Source organism: Opisthocomus hoazin, chromosome 10, assembly GCF_030867145.1.
Source record: "Opisthocomus hoazin isolate bOpiHoa1 chromosome 10, bOpiHoa1.hap1, whole genome shotgun sequence".
Taxonomy (NCBI): domain Eukaryota; kingdom Metazoa; phylum Chordata; class Aves; order Opisthocomiformes; family Opisthocomidae; genus Opisthocomus; species Opisthocomus hoazin.
In genome coordinates, this window is record NC_134423.1 from 16,434,548 (window position 1) to 16,460,418 (window position 25,871).

At 39.9% G+C, this 25,871-nt stretch overlaps 1 protein-coding gene across 1 annotated transcript in view; it reads left to right on the forward strand.

Annotated features, from left to right (window-relative positions):
* Positions 1–25,871, forward strand: part of MYO1E (myosin IE) — a 92,639-nt gene that overhangs the window by 20,290 nt on the left and 46,478 nt on the right. The window contains exons 2-4 of the mRNA XM_075431324.1: positions 14,539–14,682; positions 17,514–17,603; positions 18,526–18,620. Of these exons, the coding sequence (XP_075287439.1) occupies positions 14,539–14,682; positions 17,514–17,603; positions 18,526–18,620 (329 nt within the window). The remainder of the gene's footprint in view (positions 1–14,538; positions 14,683–17,513; positions 17,604–18,525; positions 18,621–25,871) is intronic.

A 25,871-nucleotide genomic window follows, 5' to 3' on the forward strand; every position in this document is an offset into this window, starting at 1 on the left:
TAAGTGAAGTTTTGTCCACAATTAATAAAACAAAGATAGTGCAGATGCAGGGATCAAACGCATGCATTGGTACAGCCTATGTAATAACCATAAAGACCCAGCCTCCCAGCTGTTGAAGGTCACACTAGAAAATGTTGGGCCAGACACTTTCCTTAGATAATTCAGGTAGTAACTGTGGTGTTCCACTAGAGTAGAATGAACTCTTCATGTTCCCAGTACATTTCTGTGCCTCTGCCTTTTTGGGGCATCAGCTTCGTCAGCAGAATGCAGTGAGCTGCTTAGCCAGTGGAGATCATGTATATTAATTTTTTTGTTGAGTGCCTTATCAAATATGAAAGTCTGCAGAGCCAGGATACAAGTTTAATACAAATCAGAATAAATAATTTGAAGCATGGAATCTGACAGGAAGAAGATACGACAGCCTTATGAAATCTTGAGCAGGCTGGGTTATTCAGAAGAATGTTCAAAGAATAGCATCCTCATCTTATTGACTAGGAAGATACTGTAATAAAGGCTGGTGAAGTAAAACTAACATACTTGTTAAATGAAAATAAGCCAGTTATTCTATACAACCAAAGTATTGCATGCTGTATTTTTAATGTAGTTTCTTCTCAGAGCTGCCCTGGACTGAATAATCAACTTTTATAAAATTAGTGCAATGGCAAATATTAACTATTCATAATGTGCATGTGGAACATAATGTGGTTATGAGAATATCTGTTATGGGCACTCGATGGGACCTGCTTTCCCTGGTGTAGTTAAAGTAAAAATCAAACCCTGATGAAGGATGAATGAACCTGTGCATTAAATTGTCCTCACTGTTAAGCACTTTCATTATCCATTCACTAAGTTCTCACTTTCGTATCTTCACTTTGAGTAGCTTAGACTTTTCCTGCTGTCACCACATACTTTGCAGAAGATCTCTTTGCCCATGGATGTTTAGGTTTCATCCTTAAATGCATACCTGAAAACTTGAAGTGGTCTGCAGAGTTTTATGTGTTTGGTCTTAACATCCTTCCTGTAGGATGAAGGGAGGAATTGGACTGTCAGACTGGCAGGGCAGTGTGCTTTCTGATGGGACTCCTGTGAGCTCTAGAAAGCACATGTTCCTCAGCTGCAGTGTAGTTGGGTAGGCATCCTCAACCCTTGTGCTGGAGGCAGATTGCAAGCACTGTGCAGGCCAGGCCAGAGATGAACATACAGGGGAGAAAGTGAAGCAATAGCTGTTTGTCTCTCCTAGGCAGGGTATGAGACTCGTCGGGTCTGATGTATGCTGCTTTTCCCAAGACTTTGCTTCCTGTTGCCTCTTAATTAATAGAAACTTTTTGGGAGTTGATGTGAACTTCCACATTTGGTCTGTTGGAAAGATGTGTAACTAATTCCTGAAGTGCAATACTCAAAAATTCTTGTTGTATTTATGTAATAATTAAACAAGGAAGCATTTGTATCTGTATGCACTGAAATAAATATTAAGGTTGGATTATTTTAAAGACATAGACTGTGATAAATTGATTAAACCTTTATCTACCACAATGTTTGAAGTCAAATCAAATTTCTGGCATGAATAGCAAAACATGAAAGCTAACAAAAGAATTTGTGGGTTGAACCACATGTCATACCACCCAGGTGCCAGCTCAACTGTAGGTGAATGGAATATCACTCCCTGAGCCTTTCCCCTGTTGTTCTGACTCAGTACTGCTGAGGTAAACAGGGAGCTGCTGCAGTCGTGGAGCTTTTACTCTGTTTACTCAGCACTCTGTGAAATTAAAATCAACATAGAAAGCAATTTTTACATTATATCCTCCCCCACTGTGGAGCTCCTTTGGCCACTGTCACCAGGGAGAGGAGTCAACAGCTCACATGTTAAAAGGGGATATTGATGAGGGGGGAGCACTCCTCCTTCTCCCTGAGTGAGCAGTAAAGGCTTTTCAGCTCTCACAGCATATTCCAGTGCCCCAGAACTGTGGTTCCTAGGCCTCTGCTTGTTCAGCTGGCCCCCCCCTACAGGAGCCTGTGTAGAAGTCGAGTCACCTGAGCCTCTACATCTGAACACAGTCCAAGGACAGATCGTGCAGCTCTTTAATCCAACATGAAAGTAGATATTCTTGGAGCCACCTAATTGAGAAAATCCCAGATAAACCTAACAGTGTACCTTAAAATGCTGCAAGCAGGACTTTGGCAAACAAACTCTTTATGACAGGGCACCACCCTGGTACAACACAACAGCTCATCCCATTTGAAACAACAGTGCATGCAGGAGGGCAGGTCCCAGTTACAACAGTTGGAAAGATAAAAATAAGTATCTCAAAAAGAGGTTAATTTGAAACCAATGACTGTTCTAGTGCCCACAATGAGAAATGAGCCGTTGGCAGCATGTCTTATTTTTGGTATCTGAGCAGTTAAATATTACAACACTGAGCAGTGCATTACACTGGTAAAGTTTTGCGGTGTCAGCACAAAGGTGCTATTTGGTACATACTGTTGAAAAACCAGTCTTGGCCACAGTTATCTGCTGTGTTGCAGCTTTTGCTGTTTTATCATCCCTATTATAATAAAGAGTGTTTCTTTAGCCTGAACTGCAACAGGCATGTGACTGCATGACAATCTCTGCTTGGAAAAAAAAAAAACCACCACCCGGAGTTTATATTCACTCTGCTTTGTAAATAAGTTCAGACAATAGCTGTATTTATACCTAGGGGAGGGGGGAGAGAAACTAAAAGAGACTTAACTGTAGTTTTTCAATATTATTTTAAATTCAGATGTGTTTCAGGGGGATGATTTAGCTAACGTGCTTATTTTGGAAATCAGTCTTTCAATTTTTGCGGAGTTGCTACATACTTTTACTCAACTAGATGAAGCTGTTAGCATAAAAACATTGTTTGATATTTTTGGTTAAAAATAACAGTAATAAACCCAGATCCATGCCAATTTTTATAATCTGCCCAACCTATTGTATTCTTACTCACAATCCATTAGTAACTGATGAGATGAGGACAAATACACCCAATGAAACTGGTACTTGTTCAACAATTTACTGAGAAGAAAATAGTACACTTTCATGTGTAGAATATAATATTCCTTATTGCTGCTAGAGTGTGTTAGTGTGTCATGTTGGAATTAAATCAGTTTGTATCCAGAGGTCTTATGAACATGTGCTAAGCAAATGGGGGTGGGGGGCAGGTAGAGTTGGGGTGATAGGCAAATCCCAGTGTCTCCATAGGCAGTGTGTTATGAAGTTAATGAAATGGGTGTGTTGGGACATAGATGTATTTATTTTTTAAGTAAATCTCTAAGCCAACTGAAAATAATCCATTTACTGAGGTTGGTTCTGTTTTGTTACCTATTTGGGAAGGATAGTTTTGCTCTTTCTAAAATAATGTAATTTTAAAAAATTCATTCTGTCATCTGTGTGTGAGAGCTGGTACACTGTATTAAAACTATTTTTAAAGAGCTTCTTTTACTGGACTGCTCAGGCAGGAAAAAATGGTGTTTGTGGGTCTGAGTTAAATACCTAAGAACCTTAAAAAAGGCATATTGAGCTAAAATTTTAGAATGCATAAAAAGGGTAACAAAAACCCCAAACCCACCGAAGTTGTTATACTGCAGTTCCAGTTCATCCTTCTCTAGGACACACAGTGGGCACGGTCTTAAAAACAGGTTAGATCAAAGCAGTCTGGGGCTATGGTAACGGCCGTTGCAGGGTGAGAAAGGCTGTCGCGGACAGCGGATCCCTTTGGGATCGCCACTGCTGCAGATCTTCCCCTTCGCCCAGTCAGCGCAGCACAGCGCACTGCCGCTCAGCCCTGCGTTGCCGCCGCGGGGCGGGGCTCCGGGCGGGGGGGGCGGGGCTCCGGGCGGGGGGGCGGGGCTCCGGGCGGGGGGGCGGGGCGGGGCTGGTAGGCTCCTGGGCTTCCAGGTTGTGGGTGCTGGGGAGTTTTTGTATTAACTGCTTTGCCATTGATTAACCAGCTAACAAAGTTACTTCTCTTTCATCATCCCAAAGTAGCAGACTACAGACTGAAAACAAATTACTAGATTTTGATTATTCTGATTTCATTAAGTGTTTTTGATGATTTAGTATTTTTAATGCAAAAAATGAGCTATCTTGTGTGTGTGCTGATGCAGAACAGAAAAAAAAACCCGAACACCAAACCAACAAGCTGAAAGCCTTAACAGTCTGGGAAGATAGGTTATGACCCAAGTGTAACATATCTAGTCTGCTAAAATGTGTAGAAATGTATTATGATCTTAATGAAAAATCAAAGCAGAAGTCTTACTGGTAGACACATAGTTCTTGATCCAAATAATATTTCCGTGTAGTACAACACACTATTTAAGACACTTACCATTATTTTATTAGGTAAAAGTTTCATTTGGCAGTGTTACTTCAATAGAATCCATTGCTGAGAAGTAAATATTTTATGATGAGAATAACATTACAGTTAACGAAGTTTTATACTAAATTCAAGGAAAGATTCAAAACTAACAGTTTGGCATCTCTTTTTGTTGTGCTTCGTGATTACTGGCGATACTGCTATTGAGCATGTTTTTCAAGGATAAGTCACAGTTTATTGAGGTGTAACTAGAAATGCGAGATAGAAGTGTCTTTTAGAGGATAGTATCTTCCTACCTACAATCAAAACATTGAACTGATTACATAAACATTTGTTGTTGAGAATGAGATATTTTCAGTCATTCAAAAGTGCTAGGGATGTAATTGGAAATTGATTCAGTAGCTGCAGACAGTGGATTCGTCGTAACTCATGATACTATTTAGTTACAATGGAGTAGTAACTAAGTGGTGCTTTAACAGGAGCAGTTTTATTTCCTGGTAATTCTACAAATACTATAATGATTTCTACATCTTTAATACTTGCAAAAATGTATTGATTTATCCTTTCATCCTTCAGTGTGTCTTGATGACTTATCAATTTAAATATTAATTATTAATTAAGAAATATTGCCATCCTTTTTATTTTCTATTCTGCACAGATGAAAAGAAGCAAAATCTGCAGCTAAAAATAAGGTTAAAATAGTTATTTTTCTTCTCTTGATATTTACTGGTACACCTGAATCCAGTAATCTTTTGTGGGAGGGCTGCGTGTCTATGCAGAGGGAAACCATGACAGAAGGAGCAGGTAGCATTAAAATCCAGGCATAATAGCAAGTATTTGGTCATTGTTGTGTAGCTAACAAAGAAAAATTGTATAACTCAGTGTAAGGCTACTGAGCTTCTCTGTGCATTAGTGAAACAGCAAAGGCAGATCCTCCGGTGTCTGAAGGAGTGAGTGGGAGCTGTTATCTACTGGTTGTGCTACTAAATGCACTCTTGTGTGCCAGGTGATGATATCTGAGGAGATGCTGTGGCCATTGTCTCATTAAGACCTCTGTATCTTTGTGGAAAAGGGAGCAGTACTGTCACCGAAAATCCGGGAATAAAACCTCGTAACACCAATGTAGTGTTAAAAGGCAGGCATTCTTTATTGCGACGTCGGATGCACGGGGGATAATTCCGCCGAATGTGCATGCCCCATACCCTTTCCGTGCAGTTTATATAGATCAAAATATACATATTCATCTGATTACATAAGCCCTTTCTTTCATAGTCAAATCAGTCCATTTTCATACACTCCTCCCACCCGCACTTGCGCAGTGCCTCCTAGTGGTGGTCGTCGGGGGTCCTAAGATGAAGGCTTATCCTCTTCATCACAGTTTCTGCGCAAACTCAGTCCTCTTCTGGCTCTTGTCCCTGCGGCACGGGTCATCTTGACCAGTTCTAGGCACCTGCTGGTTTTAATTAAAACTAACTTCTTTGGGGAGAGTTGTATGACTTTTTGCTTCAATTAATTCACACAATAGATAGGTACCACAAATACACCTGCAATCATTTGGTAACGCTATTTCTATTAAAAATCCCCCTTCACCATTATTGTTTAACATTAATGATTACCTAGGGACTAAACCCTCTGTTCCCAGACCTAATGTCCAGATGGGCAGGGCTGTACAAGGGACATAGCAGCATTGTTCGTGCTTTATGATTAACTAATTCCATCACTGTGGTTACAGTACGATAGAGATACAGAGAGGTGATACGTGGATAGTCTGGGCTAAGCAGCCATTAAACTGCTTTCAGCGGCTATCTTGGTGAACTGCAGTATCGATGTGCCCGTAGTCTGCTGAAAGGGTAATTGGAGGCTCTGAGAGTAGTCAGACTGCACAGAGAAGTTGTTTTCCAAGAAAACCCTCTGTCACAAAGTCATCAACCAGGGGTGCTGCTGGGGACAAACCTTGGCCTCAGACTCTCAGATTAGGGTCTTGGCAGTGTTGGTCTGATGAGCAACCACATACCTTCATTTTACCATGAAACAAAAGGGTCAGTAGAAGGGGGAAAGGAAGAGCCGACTTCCAGCTGCTGTTGGAGTGCAGCCGTACTACGAGGGCAGTGACTGAGCAGAAAGGAATTCACCGGGGTGATTGTGGCCTGGGGGCATCGTTTGGTGCTAAGGCCTGCGATTCCAAAAGCCAGGAGATGGGGCAGGGAAGTGAGCGCTGACGTCAGCTAGAACAGGACACGGCTGGGATGGCATTATTGTAATGTGCCGCTGGTTTTCCTTTCTCCAAAAGCTTCATCTGGCACCACTATATCATGTACCATGCAGCATCAAAATGCTGTCTTCTAGCAGTGCGTATGCGAGACACTGGTCCATGCATAGAGCTTCTGAGTCATGCTCTTCTGAGATTCCTCTCTCTGGAAACCAAATGGTGAGCTCCCAGTTGACTTCAGTTTCTTGTTTAGTTTCAGGATGATCAAGGAAAAATATTTTCAGTTTGGTGCAATTGGAGGGGTAGTGGCATTTTGTCTGAATTTACTGATTGAGTTTTCAAACTACATATTTCAATTAAAGACCATAGTATTTTTTGTAAATGTGACACACAGAGGAAGGCTCAGAATAAATTCATCAATTGTTTTCTGTTGTTTTAAAAACCAAGCAAACAAAACAAAACCAAAAAGAAAAAATATAATGTTCTTGTTCTTGAAGGGGTGGAGGAGACTTCGGGGGTCATTGCAGCTGTGAAAAATCTTGTGATCTTTGGCCTCTGAGATGGCAGTTGCTACATAGCATTTTGGGGGAGGTGGTATGCAAATAATATCACAGCATCTCTTTTCCAGGGAGATACCGGGAGGAGGAACCAGCCCTCATCCTTTTTTTTTTGTAGTGACACTGAAGGAGGGAAGAAAAAGTTCATATACATATATATGCTCCTATATTGTACAGGTGCCAAAATGAACTTGAATACTGTATGGAACAGTGATAGCAAGTTTGGGTTAAAATGTACAGTATTTTGTACTATTATATGCAAAATGTATGATTGGACAAACCCGTTGAAACCTGTTTTTAATGGAGAAGAGTGGCACGTATAAAACCTAATTTTATGTTAAGGACTGATAGAGCCAAAATGAAACTGTTTGTTGTAATTATTCTCTTGCATTTCCTTAACTTACACAATAAGCATATGGAGATGCAAACTGTGTATACAATTTACAGATCAAGAGTTAGTGTGCATGGATGCTGCTCGGTAAAACGGTTGCTGTGGGGGGGTGTGTGTGTGCATATGTATATTTATTGACTAAATGTTGCTATTGCAAGGCCTGTCCTTAATCCACCACGGTCACAGGAAATTTTGCTACTCGTGCCATGGGGAACAAGTCAAACTTAGCACAGCTCTGGAGACAGCTCAGTAAGTGAAGTAAGGCAGTTAATGTCTAAGAGCAAGTCGACCATGTTAAGTAGTTAACAGTATTGCGTTTCTTTGAGAAGATTATTTCTTGGAGCATTAGGCCGCAGCCACCCAAAACGCTGTGGGGTAACCAAACATGAATTTACAGTTCATTAAATACTTATCTGCCCATTGTCTCTGTAAGTTTTGTCAGAAACTTTCACATGTTAGCATGATCTGCTTGTTAAGCTTGCTCCCATCCTTATCTTGTTCTGTCAAGTAGCTGTGCCTTTTTAAAAATGAACTTTTAAAAATATTAGTGAAAATTAATACTGGTGCAATACATGATCCTCATAGTCAAACACTGAAGTGACTTCTATTTTGGTAATGCTCTGTTATTTATCTTACAAGAACACTGGTGTCTTTTCTGACTCCTGAAAATGAGCATGGTGTGTATACGCTGTAGACATCTCACATTCCCATAACTTGTATTGTGTTACAAGCATGCATTTGCTATTCAGGTCAGCAAGGTCTAGTTTCTGTCTCTTCCCCTCTTCGCGGCGCTGGCGGTGCCTGCAGGGAGGTAGAGCCGTGGCTGCTCCCGGCTCCAGGGCCGGGAGCAGGAGGTGATGGTGGGGAGCTGCCCTGGGGCAGGCAGCAGCCGCACAGGAGCTGATGGGAGCAAGCGTTTGGCCAACGCGGATCTCCCGTCTGCCACCTGCAACCAGCCCTGGAGTCAGTCCTTCTAGTCACGTTGGGCTGAATCCACCCCTGCCTGAGAGCAAACAGTGAGAAATGACGACTCTTCCCTTCAGAAATATTTTTCTCAGTATTTTATTTCCGTAGCTGTGGTTTTTGGGATATTAACCTGCTAGTATTTTCCATTTCTTAATGTGTTTTTGGTATTTTTAGTTCTCTGTATAAAATGTCTGTCCTACAGCTAGATGCTTGGTATTTTTGGCTTTGCTATTTCCGCAAATCTTAAAGGACTGCTTTTTGTCTCCCTTAATATTTCCCTCATGTTAAATAATTTGCCTTTTATCTTTGTCCATCTAGCTGCTTCTGCTGTCGTCCTTTAATTTCCTTTCTGAAATATGGTCACACCATTATGGCCAATATCTCTATTTTTTTCTAACGTTAGATGTACAAGAGTGATTTTGGAGCACTTTTGTAGACTGTGGTTTCTCGGTTTTGATTATCCCAGTCAAGGACCAGAATTCACATTAAGTATTTCTGCAATATTCTCCACTGAGAACACTAGACTCTTTCACTTTATAGAAATATGTGAAAGATTCCTGTAAGTGGATTGTAAGAGTCTGCTATTTTGACGGATGATACCATTGCAAAAAGTTGTGGGTTTTTTCTTGCTGGATGGAAAAACTGGTACAAATCATGCACGTATGAGACTAGTGATACGCCTCCGTTGTAGAAGCAGTGATGTCAGAGTAAATGGTGTGCAGCTTTTTCAGTTTTGTGACATCTTTGGTTAAGATGATGGCTGTGTATCATTAGTATTATGAATACAATACTAAATTTGAGTAGATAGACGCATGCCTCCAAAACTGCAAGGACTTTATGCAGTAGTACTCTGTCATAGCTGAGAAGGGAAATACAAGGTCGTGCTTGTGATCATTTGACACTCTCACTCCCACTATGGAGGCTGAGAATCCCTTCTGCACTGTGATGGAAGATTGATGTTTGCTGCTGAAAAAAGCTGTCAGGGATTCAGGATGGCAATTTTTCCCTTCATGGGAACCAAGAATAATTATTTATCGGGTGTAGGTTGTAGCTTTGACAGAGTTCTGCTAGAGAGAAGGAGACAAGGCTCTTTCTCAGGGGCAGAATATGCAGTCTCTTCTGATCCCTTGTTTTCAGTGCTTTATTTTTAGACATACTATTTTTAAACAGCTTGAAATACAAAAATATTTGCTTTTTTCCCCAGTTAAAAGAAAACCCTGTTGTGACACAGCATGACTCAATCTTTTTATAGCCACATCAAATACATGTTGCTTAGGATAATGTAAAAATATACAAAGGCAAAACCAAGAAACCAGCAGTTGCTCCACACAAGGTGGAGGGCAGCAAAAAAAAAGTTCTGTAAATAAATGTCTCATCAATATTCATTCCAAACAAAACAATAATATGCTTTAACCATATCATACCAAAAGTAGTACAGAAAGTATAGACAATATTTAGTACGTAGAAAGTATTTTACATGCCCTCTCTTGTCTTAATCTGTTAATGAGTGTGTGTTAAGGGAGATGTACAAAGTGAGAGTAGAATTAATTTTTTAGGTTGCTTAGCGTCTTGGTTGTTTGGATGCTGAAGATAATGAAGGTGTTGAGATGGAGAGGATGGTGCTGCCCAGGCTGGAGCTGGGTGGTAGGTGTGTATGTGCTCCTGAAGCAGTACGGCTCGGAAGCAGTAGGCTCCTAGCTCACAGGGTCATCTTGTGACTCAGAAATATTATTCTTGTCAGTGCAAAGCAGATCTGATTTTGAGCCTAAACCAGCAACCAAATGAATAATAACAGCTGACAGCAATGCAGTACACACCTTTAATTGCAGCTTTGCCAGCCCAGCCTCTGTGCCCTGTGCAGCATCAGGTGCAGGGTTTGAAGCTGAGGGAGAGCCTGCAGCCTGCCTGGCAGCCAGACCCTTCGACACTCGCGTTTCCACTTCTATGGCTTTGAGCAGGCTGTTGGTGTGTATTGGGGTTTTTTTTTGTGTTTTTCCTAGTCTGCCGAGCTCATCTTTTTTCGGTTGCTTAGGCATTGTTAGTGCTGACACAAAGACTTAATTTGCTTATTTACTGTACAGTTAGATCACATCTTTTGCTGAGAAAATCTAGTAGAAGCCAAGTTGCTATTTGCTGACATCTGAACTGCACGGCTAGGCCCAGAGATGGACCGCAAGCTTGGAGCCTCTCTATTTGCCCAGATCTGACCATGCCACAGGGAAGCTCGGTTTGAGTTACTGAGTCCTCGCTGTGGCTAGTGCTGACATAGGGGAGTGGGGCATCTCTACAGGCCCTTGTTCTGCTGGTCCTGAAGTTCCTGGTCAGTCCCAGGAGACCCAGACTGTCCCTGGAGCAGGTGGAGAGGAGTGGAAGGGAAAGTGTGTTGTGTGAAGGGCACCAGAGGACAATTAGCAGCTGAGTGAATTAGTCCGAGTCCTCCCTGCCAAGCAGGTTTAAGTTAAAGTGGACACCAGGTAACTACTGCAGGTGTAAATTGTCTCCAGATTGGAGTAGTGCATTTTTATGTGGATGGTAGAAAGCTCTAACTAAAATAAAGTTTAAATTCTCAAGAAATGTGCAAGAAGAACAAGTCATTAGTGTTTGCAATGTGAGCAATTGTAAGCATTGTAATTTTTAGGAGTATATCCTTCACCTTTGGGAAATACGCAGCCTGAGGAAATGTGAAGAGTTGCTTTCACAACTTCTATGATATGCAGGTTTTTTTCACATGGTTTCTGACAATATTATTTTTTTTTTAGTTTCAAAACTGTATAAAAACTAGTTAACTGTTAGCTGGACATGGTTATACTACTAGTTGGAAGTGACTGAAGTTGATAAATTCAGGTTAGACTCTGTAGTCATCACTCATACTTGGAAGAGCAAGAACTTGGGGGTAGGTGGTGTCCTATAGAAACAGCGCTCCCTGTTTGGTTGCCCAGACCAAGGAGGTGCTAGCCACTGTGCATGGCCAGCCAACTGGTGTTAGGTCCTGGAGAAGGGAGAGTGACAGCAAAATTTAACCACAGATACAGGTAGGCACTACTAAAGCTTGGATTTATGTCTAGATCCTAGCGAGAAGTCTGACAATGATCTGGTGATCATTTGCTGCTTCTCTGTATATTTGCATGTAAGGCCATGCTTTAAGGGGAAAAAAGTAGTCCCAAACTACTGATAGAAAGTGCCATTTAAAATGTGATACAATATTAATGTGAACTACTTAGTGCCACCACTCTCAGCTGTCTTCCATGTAGTTGCTTTCTTGAATATTTAGGCTGCTACCTTTTTATTAAATCTATCTGCATCCTTTTCCATTTGACTGTATGTGATACTATAGTACTCGGATCTGATTACAGCTGCATGTTAAAGCAGTGTGTAAGTGCTGGGGAGAGCTGTTCTCAGGGCAAGCTGAGCCTGCCTGCTGCTGCCTCTCTTGCTTGCGTGCTGGTTTGCATTGCTTTTGGTAAAGAACCCTTTGGCCTGGTAGTGTGTGTGGCTTGATCATAGTCAGCAACAGTCACTGACTTTTATAAAGCCTGCTGTTTTGCAAACTGTGTGCACATTTTCCATGTATCCCGTGGCTTTGTGAGCTTTGTCCTCTTCTCATTGAATTTGATGGGTCTGATGCCACTGCTTCCAGTGGGAAGCTTGATTCTTTTACCACTCTCATTCCTTACTCATTTTCTGGAGCTTACTCAATTGTCTGATACTAAACCATGTTCTGTATAGCTTTGTGAAGAATGTAATTCTCTGTTTATTTTGATACTGTACCTTTTTGTCCATCCTGCCAGTTCCTTTTTCCAAGTGTAATATCACAAATAGCTGATGAGTACACTGAAGGAAATTATGCTTCTCTGTTGGACTAATGTTTTCTCCAATAACTCGACCTTCAACTGATTTTTTCAGTCACATGTTTCATAACAATTTCCAAAAATTAATTGGTTCCCTCATTTTCTCAGTGCTTCCAAATGCCTGCTTCCGTTGTGCGAATATGAAATTGACAAGGTTCAGGCAGACTAAGCTGGTTTAAGATTGTTATTTTATGGCGGCTCATGTAAGGTTGTGGCTGTTCAAGAAAATTGCTGAGATCGTGTGTTTTCAGACATATTTACCTCTGCTGTATTATATTTAAAAGCAGTCTTCTAATTGAAGTTTGCAACTGTTCTTCGGCGTTAGCAGTGATGGAGCTGCGTCAGTGGTAGCAATGGCTGGAGACAGTAGAAAACACATAAAGCCTACAAGTTCTGTGCTGTCTGCAGTGGTAAAATGGGTCTGGTTTTAATGTAAGTCAGTTTAACTTAAGATAACAATTCAGTTGGTCCTTGGTTTTTATGTCAGGTTGAGATGAGGCTAATCTATAGGTCTGACTCCATTTGCTAATTAATTGTGCATTAAATCTATGTCCTCATAAGTTTTTATTGGGTTTTCCCCCTAATAGATGCAGTGAAGTTTGTGGAAAAAATGTAGTCTGAGACTAGTTTAATGAACACCAGCCCAGCTTAAAATAAGAACCTTGTGCTCCCCAGACTCCATTTGTAGTTCCCACACCTATGCTTTGTGTTGGTACAGGTGTTTGACTATTTACACGAGGAAGCAGTTCAACAGATGCACTTTTGTGTTAGTACAGTTGCACAGGTCATTTGCTAGGGCAGAAGTGTGTACACACAAAAATTACATTTCTGTAAATTGCTGATGTCCCATTTCAAAATACTTGAGTGCAGCCAAAGTGTTCAAAGTACCTAAATTTTCTTTTTTAATCTGTAAATTTATGTATTATTTTATTCTGCAAAATACTTTATAATAATAAAGTGCTTGTATTCTGATGAATATGACTTGATCCCATAACATACATGAGAGCAGTGTAGCTAAATCACATTGTTTGAAATTGTGGTATTAAAAAATGAGAGGAATACACAGAATTGCTATTGTGTTGGTCACATCTTCCTTGACAGCACACTCGATAACTTCTCAGTGTAAAATGTATTACAGAATCACAGAATCACAGAATAGTAGGGGTTGGAAGGGACCTCTGTGGGTCATCTAGTCCAACCCCCCCGCCGAAGCAGGGTCACCTACAGCAGGCTGCACAGGACCTTGTCCAGGCGGGTCTTGAATATCTCCAGAGAAGGAGATATTCTATTAATTAAGATATTCTATTAATTAAGGTATTAATTCCAGCATCACTAATTTCAGTATTGTGTAAACAAAAATGAAAGTGCAAAAAGGCAAGAGGGCAGAACTCCGTTAGCATTATTTGCCAGGCTACAGAAAATAGGTTTGGAGACCAGATTTATAGCTGAATTGATAGCATTGATCTAGACTGGCTTTAAATTTGTTGTGGGTGTATCCATAGAACATAACTGCTGTTCAAATTGGCTGGAAAAAAACAGATTTTGATTTCAAGTGGTACAGCTTGAAATGTCACAGGTTTTCAGTAGCATCCTGAAATAGCAGTCTGTATGTGTGGGGAGAGAATATCTATTTGGATGTCAGTTCAGCGTGGTGACTAACAGATCAGAAGGGACTGTTAAGACATGAAGCTGACAAGCTGTGTAACATAATGTACAGAACATCACTGAATACTTACTGCATCAGGCTCACAGCTTCCATTTGAGTAACAGCGTATGTGCAGGTTTGACTTAAAAGACTGTAAAGGATGGAGAATCCACTGTACCCAATTTCATAGTTCAGGTGGTAATTATCCTCACTAGTAGTAGTTGCACTGTAGCAGTGTAATTTTTGCATCTTTGGCTTCTAATAACTGCATCTCGGTTGGAATAATTGTGGTTTCTTTCTGCTAGATTTAGAAATGTCTACCATCTGAAATCCGTTCTGTGCATAGACATTCACAAAATCCCATGGAATTACCTTTTAATTTTTGAGAGCTGTTTAATTCTTTAATAGTTCAGAGGCAAGTCAGTTGACATCATTTGTATATGCTTGTGTACAATGCCTGGATCAAGGAGTAGACTTCAATGAAAGAGGAACATGTTGGAAGTTGGGATTTGAATAGATTGTTTTCAGTTATTTAATGCTAATGAGAGACGTAGTAACCTTTTTGATGCTTATTATGCTTTCCTGCAGGGCAGCAAAGGACACTACAGATATCACTGGCAGAGCCACAATATCAAGCACAGTGGAGTGGATGATATGGTCCTTCTTTCCAAAATCACAGAGGATTCCATAGTGGAGAATCTAAAGAAACGATACATGGATGATTATATTTTTGTATCCTTTATAGTGTTATTTTTGCAGGGCCCTGTGCACTTGATGAGCCAATGTGAAACTAATTACATGTATGTATTTTATTTAGGCAGATTACTCAAAGGTGCTGAACATTTTATGTGACATTCACCTGAGATTACACAAAATGCTTTGTAAACAGAGCTAATGATGAGGGTTGAAATTAAGATCTGAAAAATTACTTTAAGATACTCCTTTTGATGTTTGGAATTGTTCTTGTCATTGTTGAAGATAGGCCTGTAGCTCTATGTATGTGTATGTCCACGTGTCCCCTGAAGCTACTGCAGTAATGCTACTTCCAAGAGCAAGAAATAATAGGTTTAAGGCGTATATAAGTGTGTTGATACCATGTTGTGTTCTGTACCTCCCAAATTCTAATGCTTTCAAAATAGCATTTGTTCTGTGATATAACCCCATTTACAACTTATTCTGAAATTGTTAATACTGTGAATCATGGGCTGATGGAAACAGATGAACGTCTGCAAATCTACAGTGTTTTTTGCACTTTAAATTTTTTTTTCTATGATTAATGAAAACATGGAAGATTTAAATACCTGAACATATCTGGACAAGGTCCTGTGCAGCCTGCTGTAGGTGACCCTGCTTTGGTAGGGGGGTTGGACTAGATGACCCACAGAGGTCCCTTCCAACCCCTACTATTCTGTGATTCTGTGAAAAAGAAAAACAGATTTCAGCACCAAAGGTTTGCCTTTCTTTTCTTGGAGGGTGGGGAGGGGATTTCGTATGAAAGAAATTCCTTGAGGTAAGAATAGTCAGTATTTCATTTTTAGCTTTCATGATGTAGCATGAGCTACAATAATGAATTTGGTGAACGCTAGTCAATATGATTATGTACGAGAAAGTGATATTGTTTCTTCTGCTGTAGCTGGGTTTTTGTACTTCCTAGCTGTATCTGGAGCATAGTTTCCTTAAAGAGTTTAACTTTTTTTAGCAGAAAGGGAAGGAAATATAACATCTCCTGGTTATTTCCATATATTCAGATGGTTAAGAGCTAAGTAGCAGCTCAATTTAGCAAGGACTGATAGAGGAAAAGTAGTGTTGCAGTTGTGCTGACATTTCCATCCCAAACTGAAGAGGTTTTTAATATGTGTATGCACATGGGTTTGGATCCTCCGTTCAATAAAGTACCACACCATTATTAAATTTGCCTTACAGAAACATGGTAAAGTTGCGCAGTATTTGTCAAACTATAGTATTGGGGCAAACCATCGCGCTCTTCCTGTTAGTGACATGAGCGCTTTTGTCCCTATGGGATGCTGCATCTTCCATGCAGTACATTCCCAAAGTGCTCTATGCTCAAGAAAAGGTTTTATGCTGTTTTTTCTTGTGAACGTAAGTGTGATTAACATGGAGATGGTCTTTCTGCTGAAGCAGGAATAAGTATGTTTTCCAAGGGGCTGGTGGTCACATGAGGGATCAGAGTTTTCTGTTAAAGCATTATAATTCCTTTGTTTAGGGAGAAAGGATTCCTTTTGCAGTTCTGCGAAGGCTTTTCATTCTAAAATGGAGATCATCTCTTGAATCTTTCAATTGTTTGCATGTCCACCCATGAATAAATGTTTCTGTGTGCTATGCTGCATAGAGATTACCGAATCATCCCGGAAAATGCTGGTATTGTTTACCAACAGAAAACTGTTGCTTCGAATGTTTATACTGACACAATGAATGCTTGATTTATCATATTTGAGATCCAGATGTTGTCATTCTTCCTTGAGTTAAATTTAAAAATCTATGAAGGCAGCATTGCAAATTAACAGTACAGAAACTGTGTTCACGGAGTTGTACTTCTTCTCTAACATGTTACCATTTTGTGCTGTGGCACCGAAATAGATTCCTACGCAGGATAATCCAGCAGGATAATTTTGCTAATTTTTCTACTTTTGTATGGAAAGCTTAGACAGTAAGCTTGTCTGTGAACAGTTCCAGAGTGTAAAATGAAACCTGCAGTACAACATTTTGGACTCACTGACGTGGGTACCCTGCTAACTCCCAGTTCAATGAACCAGTCCTACCTGTAAAGTAGTATCAGTTGCTTCATGTATGTGTACTGCAATTCTGATTCCAAAGGTTTCTAAAGTATTTTGTAAGTGTAGGTACATATGCAGCTGAATGCAGAAAGGTGAAATGCTAACATTCAAAATGTTGCAAAAAAGCTTTCCGGGGACTAATAATGACTTGAAACTGAGTGTCGTCTTATAGGGCAACCTGCAGGATAAGACTCGTAGGGACTGTTAATAGTTACACTCACAAAATAACACCACATAGTGAATTACCTAATTCCCTTAGCTCCCCCACTAGTACATGCAGCTGAGTAATTGTCTGATTTAGCTCAGTAGTGGCTGTTTCCGTCCCAACTGTGCATGCTCAGCACTATCTCTGTGAGATCAGAATGTGTCACTGTGCTACACTCTGCAAAGGTCAAAACAATCTTTGCTAATACTGACAATGCAGCCTTCTCAGTTACAAAGGAGTAAAACAGTTTAAGTATGCCATTTCCTTTCTGTATTTGTATTCAAGATGTGTTGTGTTTGGGCCTCTAATACATGTTTCTATACTTAGCTCGTCCTAAAATAAATGTTTTGATAATATGAAAGTATCCCATTGAATGAAATGTTTATATTCTTGTTAGCCTGCTAATCTCATTTTTATTGACAATTGTTGCAAGCGGTGGGTTTTTTACTATTACTTGAAGCTGTGCTGTATTATGTAATAGATGGCAAAATTGTTTGGCAGTCACTAGTGCTAAGATAATAATTTATGAAAACTGTGGTTACCTTAACTTCTTCTGAATACAGACGTATATTGGCTCTGTGTTAATCTCTGTGAATCCTTTCAAGCAAATGCCATATTTCGGGGAAAAGGAAATTGAAATGTACCAAGGAGCAGTAAGTAAAGTGGTCTAAAATGTACTGCAGTATTCAGGGGCATCTAAATATTATTCTACACAGTTAAACCCTTGGAAGCGTTAGTTTCTAGATTTTGGTAGTGTGGTATTAGCCTGGGAGAACTGGCCCGATATCCATTACCGTATATTGAGTCTGCAGATTTAATTCCCTGGAACATAAGATTCATATTTCAGCAGAATACTTAGATTGATTAACTCTAATCCATATCAGGTGTCTCTCCCTGACACGTCCCTCCTCCTGCAAAGGCAGTTTTTAAGCTATTGTGTGCTTTAAGTGTTGTGCACAATACAAAACGGCCATTAGTGGGTTTGAGTACTATGACTTGAGGACTCCCAAAGTGTACAAGAACAATTAAAAAAAATGAGATGCCAACATTAGATGCCACTTTAGAAAATGTAGCTTGAAGAGAGTCAGCACAAGGACATTAGGGACTTAAAATTCAGTTTCCCACTCTGGTCGAGTTGGCCATGTCTGTAGATTCGTGGAACAATTCAGTCTGAATGGATTCAGTAGATGAAAATGAGACATACAGCACCAGGCTTTGTGTAGCGGTGTAGGTAGTTTATTGTTAGCATATGTCCACTGGTGGAATAGACTTAAATTATGTGGGTTTCTCTTGGACAAGTAATATATTTCAAGCACAGACCATTTTTAGAACAGAGTGTTTATGATAGTTTAGGAGAAAATTATGGATGAGAGAAAGATCAGTAACATAACCCAGAGACTTTGGTTTGTTTTTATTAAGCGAACAAAACAATTCCTGGGGAAAATTCAGTATAAAGTGGGATTCAGAATTCTTTTTCCAGGAAAATATTTCTTCCAATTTAAATAAAAATTCGTATTGCTCTTTCTGCATTGTTTATTGCTGTGTTGAAAAATTATTCTCTGTTTCCCCTCCTAGGCACAATATGAAAACCCACCACACATTTATGCGCTGGCTGACAGCATGTACAGAAACATGATTATTGACAGAGAAAATCAGTGTGTCATTATTAGGTAAGAAAAAGATCTGTAAAAAAATAAAATAATCTTTTGGTTTTTTAACTTCAAGAAGCAGAGAAGTTTACGTTTATTATATCAATAAAAACCTTCTATGTCCATGACCACTGAACATTTTTGGATTTTGTAGGATAGATAAGTACTTTCTGACCCTCCCTTTTGTTTTCCAGTGAATTTCTGATGATAGCGTAATCATAAGAAATCTCTTTCTCACATAGCCAGCTTCATGCCCAATACCGAAACTGCAATAGCTTGAACGAGTACGAGAGAGATGGATTAACAGCTATAGCAACCACAGATACTGAGATACTGTTAAATCCAACATTCTCACATTGACTGCATTTACCATACTCTGCTTTTAGTACTATTTCTTTTTTACCTCCCTGTTAAAACTAAGTGTACTTTTGTTCCTTTTGGAATTTTCCTTGCATTTGGTCAGAGACAAAAGGAGGAGAGAAATACTGGAAAGTTAATTTTGTCTTCACGATTAATCTATTTTAATTATTAGGCTAAGGGAATTCATTGTAGAATTATTCTTGAACTTTTAATAACAGGCATTACTAAAGTCCCAAAGTGAGTTTTAAGTCCAGAGATACGTTCTCGTCTGTGGGCTTATAGATGATGTATGATAAAAGAAAGCGTGCAGAGAACAAGAACTGCACGGTATTTCAGCTGATACACTATATGTCTTCTGACTTTCCTTCTTACATAGAAAACTTCAGGAGTTCTTCAGTGCACCTGGAACTGCACTTCACAGTGGGGTGCATGCATCACTGGGGCTATGCATTGAAATCTGTCGGCATGTGGGAAGAAAATATTAGACCTTCAGTGGTAGATCTGTGTAATTTGTAAATAGATAAATTGTGTACATACATTGGGAGTGTATGCTCAGGCATTTTTTTAATGATGGTGTGTGTGATCCAAAGCATTTGGAGACCACTGGTCTATGAGACTTTCCTAAGAACTAGGGAAAAGAAAGAGGAGTAAAAGAAAAAATGATTTGAAGGGAAACTGTCATTGTTTTCGGCCACTTAGTAATTTAATGTTGTCGCAGGAGCGTTGTAAGGAACCGGGTTTAGTGTGTGGGTCTTATATGTGGCGGTGCTTCATGTGCAAGTGATCCTGTACCCTACTGAATGATCCACTGTGAAAATTAATGTCATATGGATATATCTCACGGATGAGCTGCCATGAAAGCTTGTGAGGAATAATTGTTTGAAAGTTACAGTCACTATTTTATTTGTTTGAATCTATGCCTGCGGGTCGTCCAGGCAGAGCTTTCCTGGGTGACATGTTACAGTGGAAAACTGCACAGGTGTGTCCCTCCTGGTATCAGCAAAGTGTATGTAAGTTTGTTGAAACTGTTGATTTTACGTGTGGGAGGGTCAGCTGGGCATTAACAGTTTGCTACACTGAGCTGTGCGCCTGTAAGGGCCTCCCTGTTCCTTGGCCCCTGGCTACAGCGAGGTGCCATATATAACAAAAAGCCCAGAGCTCATATTCCTACCTGTCATATATCTGCATTGTTTCTGCATGGAAAACTGATGCCTGTTGCCATGCTGCAGTTACCAGTCCCATTTAGTCAAGTTCAGACCTGTTAGGAATGGGTAAAGTTGCAATTTATCTTGCTTTTTGAACAGAGCCTGGGATGTTTCACATGAAGCTAAATTTATAGTGAAAACCTTTAAACTGTGGTGAACTGTGATTCAAAAACATATTTTTTGATCCATCGCTAATGCCCCAAAGTGCAGTGAATGCAGAGGGTCACATTTTCAGAGAGCTGAGATGCAGACTTACAGGTTTAAATTCATGTGAGAATTCTTGTGCTTGAGTGGTGGATGATGTGCTCTTTGGAGTGTCTGCATTTTGTATGTGCAGAGTGAATTTTCTCTGTGTGTCTGCACAGCCTACTCAGAATCTGCTGCAAGACTAAAACAAGAGAAATCATGTGTGCCAGGGACATTTCAGAGAATTCCTCTTCCTTTCTTTTCTACACATTTATTTTTCTTATGATTATTCTTATTACAAACACTGTGAAAACTGCTGACTAGTTACAGGTAGTTCTCATGATGGTATTTGACATTTTGGAACACTTAGAAATTATTTTTATGAAATCGAGTAACTCAGCCATTCACAAAACTGATTTTGTTTGGTTGATATTTTTAATCCTTTCGACCACATTTGATTTAAACTGTTTAGATACTTTCGGTATTTTCTGATTTTGATGTCATCACAGTTTCTAATGACTAGAGCTGGCTTAAGAATGAAGTTTCTTGAAGTTTGGAATTTGTTTGCTTACGTTTTATTTCATAGACCAGAGGGCACCAAAATTGCTGGCAGACTAGAAGCTCCCAAGGTGGTGTAGCTTTTGAGTGAATTGAGTGTTTCACTCCTAAACTCATGATTCTCAACAACTTGAGATGCAGTTCTGTCTGTCTGTCTTCAGTTCCAGAGAAGTCTGCTGAACCTAAGCAGTTTCAAATGAACCTTTGCGTTTCAGTGAACCATAGTTTTTGCCGTAAAAATGTGTCCTGGAAAATGAGTGATGATAACAATATGGTTATTATGAGCTGGTGGTTTGCTTCTCTACTTTGCAGCTAGTCTGAAATCGACTGAAAATCGCTGGTAGAACAGAAGGAACAGAGCAAGCTAGTACAGAAACAAGTCCAGGTTTTTCCTTCTTTTGCCCCCTCAAGACAGCAGATTTCCCCCCCCCTAAAGAAAGGTTTGCAAAGAGACAAGGTAAGAAATAAGGTGTAGACTGGACTGATTCACACTCAGGTCAAAAAGGCTGCTTCTGGCTTGTGGTGCACGTGGAGTCTCAGGAATGGAGACACAAGGGTGATGGAGAAGGGGTTCGTGCATATCTGTGTCTTCCTACATGGTGTCATTTGGGCACCTGTGGCATCTGCCTCCAGATCTGGGAGGGAACGTGCATTCCTAGAGGCTAGGCATAGATTTCCAGGCAGGTGAACGAAGGTCCGTGTAGTGTCCTGCTGTAGTCAGGAACCTCTGTGTGTGTGAAGATCACACGCCCATTTTGCAAGATGTTTAATTCCAGAATTCCAAATAATGCGTGTAGACACTGATAGGAAAAGCTGATCCCCTTCAATAAGTCAGTGAATGAACTAGGAAAACAGATCCAAAAGAAAACACAGTTCTCTGAAAGGCTGAATAGATAGCAACCAAAAATAAACTTTTTATGTAATAATACTAGTTTAAAAGGAAAAACTGTTACTAAACAACCATTCTAGGGCTGGGGAGGCCTGTTTCATTAGTGGAGTCATTGCAGCATATATGCATATGCATTAAGAAAATTACATCTACGCAAGTCTAATTATAGCTGAGGAGCCATGAGCTGTTTTGAATGGCTGTTAACAGTGTAAACAATGAGGTTATTCATGGGCTGGATTCTGGCTGGGCTGAGTGCAGGTGCAGAGTGCGTGCTTAGGTGGGAGGAGGGAGCAGTACCCGCAGTCTTCTGCCCTCATTTTGTATGCACTGCGCAGAATTACAAAGGAAGTTTCCTTGTATGAGTAATGCATTATGCTGGAGTTTGATTTCTCATTAAGTTAATGTTTCACCAAGGCATGATACTTACTTTAAGCCTCTACTGAACCAAGCTCATAAATTTCTACTACAGCAGACTGTTTGCATTTCTTATTCCCTTGAAATGGTGGCCTTTCCAAGCTATCAACAAGGAGTTGTCCAATCAAGATTTTAATTACGAAGGATTGTCTGTTGTGACTTTTAATTCCTTCTGGACTATCATTGTCCTTTAATTAAGAGACTGGAGGTGATGATTAGTATTTTTCCATTATGTAGCAATAAATGTGTTTCTTCAGCGTGTTCTTAAGATTTTATGTTTCTATGAAGTTGAGGGCTTTATTTTCACTTTCTTTCTGTGATCTCTGCCAGGAGATGTTGCAGTTGCTTTAAAGGAGTTTTTCAGTCCTTGTCTGTAATTTCAGTTTACATTTTACATCCATGTGGCAACATTTGAGTTCAGTAAAGCTATGTATGATCACTGCATACCTGAAAAGACAATGCTTCTTAAATACGACAAGTATATGGTAAAGAAGAGATCATTTTACCACCCCAACAGTTTTTAGTGAACAAGTCCTGTCTATCTGAAGTCTCTTTAAGTTCAAAATTTAACGTGAGATTTCTAGTCAGCTTCTGCATCTCAGCTTTCCAGAGACTCAGATGACTGCTCATTCTAAAACGTCTGTACAGAATCTAACTGGAAATATGGTTGAATTTTAATGAGGAAGTGGTAGAAACATAAGCCTAATGCAGTAAGAAAAGTTAGGTAAAAGCTCTAAATTAGAACAGTATTTCACTGAAGTTACGCTACTGAGGTTTCTCTGAACATAATTAGAGAAAGGAAATTTTCTGTGTAAACAAACTAAAAAGCTTACCCAAACACATCAGAGTATTTTATATATGAAATGTTCTTTGCTGGCAGATTGAAGAGTTCTTTATAAATATTTGTTATTAAAATTTCTACATTGTCCTGGCAATGTAGGTAAGTATTACTTGTATTATTCTACAGCCAGGGATACTGTATTAAATGTCACTCAGACTCGTGTTAGAGAGAACAATGAGGTTACGTATCAGGTCTTCCTTGCCTGCTCTACTGACTGATTATATTTCCTCTGGGAAGGAAGGAAGGAGCAAAAAATTTTCTCCCTGTAGGCTGATTCTGGTTCTCCTTCCCCTCTACACTGCCTTAGTGAGGCCTCATCTGGAGTACTCTGTCCAGTTCTGGGCTCCCCACTTCAAGAAAGATGAAGAGCTACTGGAGAGAGTCCAGCGGAGGGCTACAAGGATGGTGAGGGGACTGGAGCATCTCTCCTACGAGGAGAGGCTGAGGGAGCTGGGCTTGTTCAGCCTGAAGAAGAGAAGGCTGAGAGGGGACCTAATATATACTTACCAATATCTCAAGGGTGGGTGTCAGGAGGATGGGGCCAAGCTCTTTTCAGTAGTGCCCAGCAACAGGACAAGAGGCAATGGGCACAAACTGAAGCACAGGAAGTTCCACCTGAACATGAGGAAGAATTTCTTCCCTCTGAGGGTGACGGAGCACTGGAACAGGCTGCCCAGGGAGGTTGTGGAGTCTCCTTCTCTGGAGATATTCAAGACCCGCCTGGACAAGGTCCTGTGCAGCCTGCTGTAGGCAACCCTGCTTCAGCAGGAGGGTTGGACTAGATGACCCACAGAGGTCCCTTCCAACCCCTACCATTCTGTGATTCTGTGATTCTGTTAATTGACTTTGCTGAACAAAATGTCACTTTTCTGAAGGAGCAAATAGTACTAGAAGAAACAGTGTTTTTCAAAGCATTGTCTTTTTTGCTAGTGGTTGAGTTGTAATTATTTTTAGTAAGCAGAGTCACTGAGAAGATTGTCAGTACCACAATCCACTTTAAGCCATTATAATTTTTTTGACCTTTAAAAACCTCTGTACTTCCAACATACTTAAAACTACCAAGCTGGAAAATGGTTCTTACATCTTCTTAAAATAATTTTAATAGCATCAGAGCAGTAAGATACACGTGAAAAAGCTTCTGTATGAGAATCTTTTGGCAGCAATGCCACAATTTCCCTGTTACAGTTGACTACGTGAGCTTTGCTGAGGGCGAGATACCATCCCATCAGATAAAGTTACTTTGTTTCGTAAATAATACATCATCCTGTTTTATTCTAATTTAATAGGAGCAGTTTACTGGTCTCTGATCAAGAAAAGCATAAAACTCAAAAAAATCATATGCATGCATAAATCTAAAGCAAACTCCAAAAGGCAGACTTTTGGACAAATTAATTTGATACAAAGGACCACTTCTATTGAAACAGAGACTAACAATGAAATGGAACTATATTCCTCCAGGTCAATACCCATGGCAGACACTGCGCAATGAGAAGTATAAGCCACACTTAATTTGAATTAAGAGGAGAAGGATAATTTATACGTCAAAGAACACCTTACATAAATGTGTTACATAAATAATACCTGATCAAATTCGTTCAGTATTTGCCCCAGATCTTCCTCTGTGTTCAGCTGAAAACTGCATATATAAACTCAAGAGTATGATTTGGTCCACACTGGTTTGTCTGTCCACTTTCATAACAGGATGAGCAAATTTACTGTGAGGAAATTTCAAAGAAATATTATTTTAATTATGAGCTATTTCTGATTTGAACTGCTAAATACAGTTTGCCATCCAGCAGACTGACTGTCCTTGTGAACTTAGTAGATACCAATCATACAGACTTTCTTCTTAATACTTAGGAAAATATGACTTGGAATAAGAAAAACCGTGGTCTGCACTTGACAGAGGAGAAGTTTCTTTTCACCTTTTCAAGTTTCCTGTTTGATCTGTAAAACTGCAGTCAGGAGAAGACAAAAGCATGAAAACATTTCTGGGAAAAGAAGAAAAAAACCCAAGTCTTTACTGTTTGGAAGCTTTAAAGATGTAAAATGGTATTTGCCGCTTGGCAGTTTGGGGAACTTTTTCAGAATTAAACTTTTGGAAATGTCTCCATTGCTCATGCTGATAAGGAGCTGTGAGCTGACGTTCTTGTAGCCTCGTTCTCAAGTCCTGTTCTTGTGCAGGACATGCTGATGTTTCTCTGGCAGACGTAGCTAAAATTTGTGCAGGAAAAGATGTACATTTGATCCATATCCAGGAATGTAGGCCCAGGATAGGAGAGTCAACAACATTCACTGAAATTAGTCAGGAGCGTAAAAGGTAGCGCAGATTTTCACACAAGAAAAAGAGTGTTTCAGACAGCCATCTTCAGTGATCTTTAGAACATTGAACCAACATCCATGTGCTGGTTTTTTTGTATTAGTATAGTTGTTCATGTCAGGGTAAATTCGTTAAGGTCAAAGCTGACTTACACCAAGATTTACGTAGGTCTGGAGGAATTCTGTTGAAATTAAGTCAGCTTTAAGATATGAAACAAAGCATGAGGTTAGATTGTCTGGCATGCCAGTCTTCTTTCCCTCTTGAGAAGCTTACTAATCGCGAGAAAGCAAATCTACTGATGTTGTAAACATTATTCACCGTGGATGTGAAGTATTATAATGGAAGGAAGGAATTGTGAAAGCTAGTGTGGAATATTAAGACTTCTTGTACCCTGTGTGAAGAGGCATAGGAACAGGAAGGTAGTTCTTCCGTCATTCAGGATGTGATTAATAATGTCTCATTATTTCATTCAGGAACACCTAAAACAAAAGACTCTTGA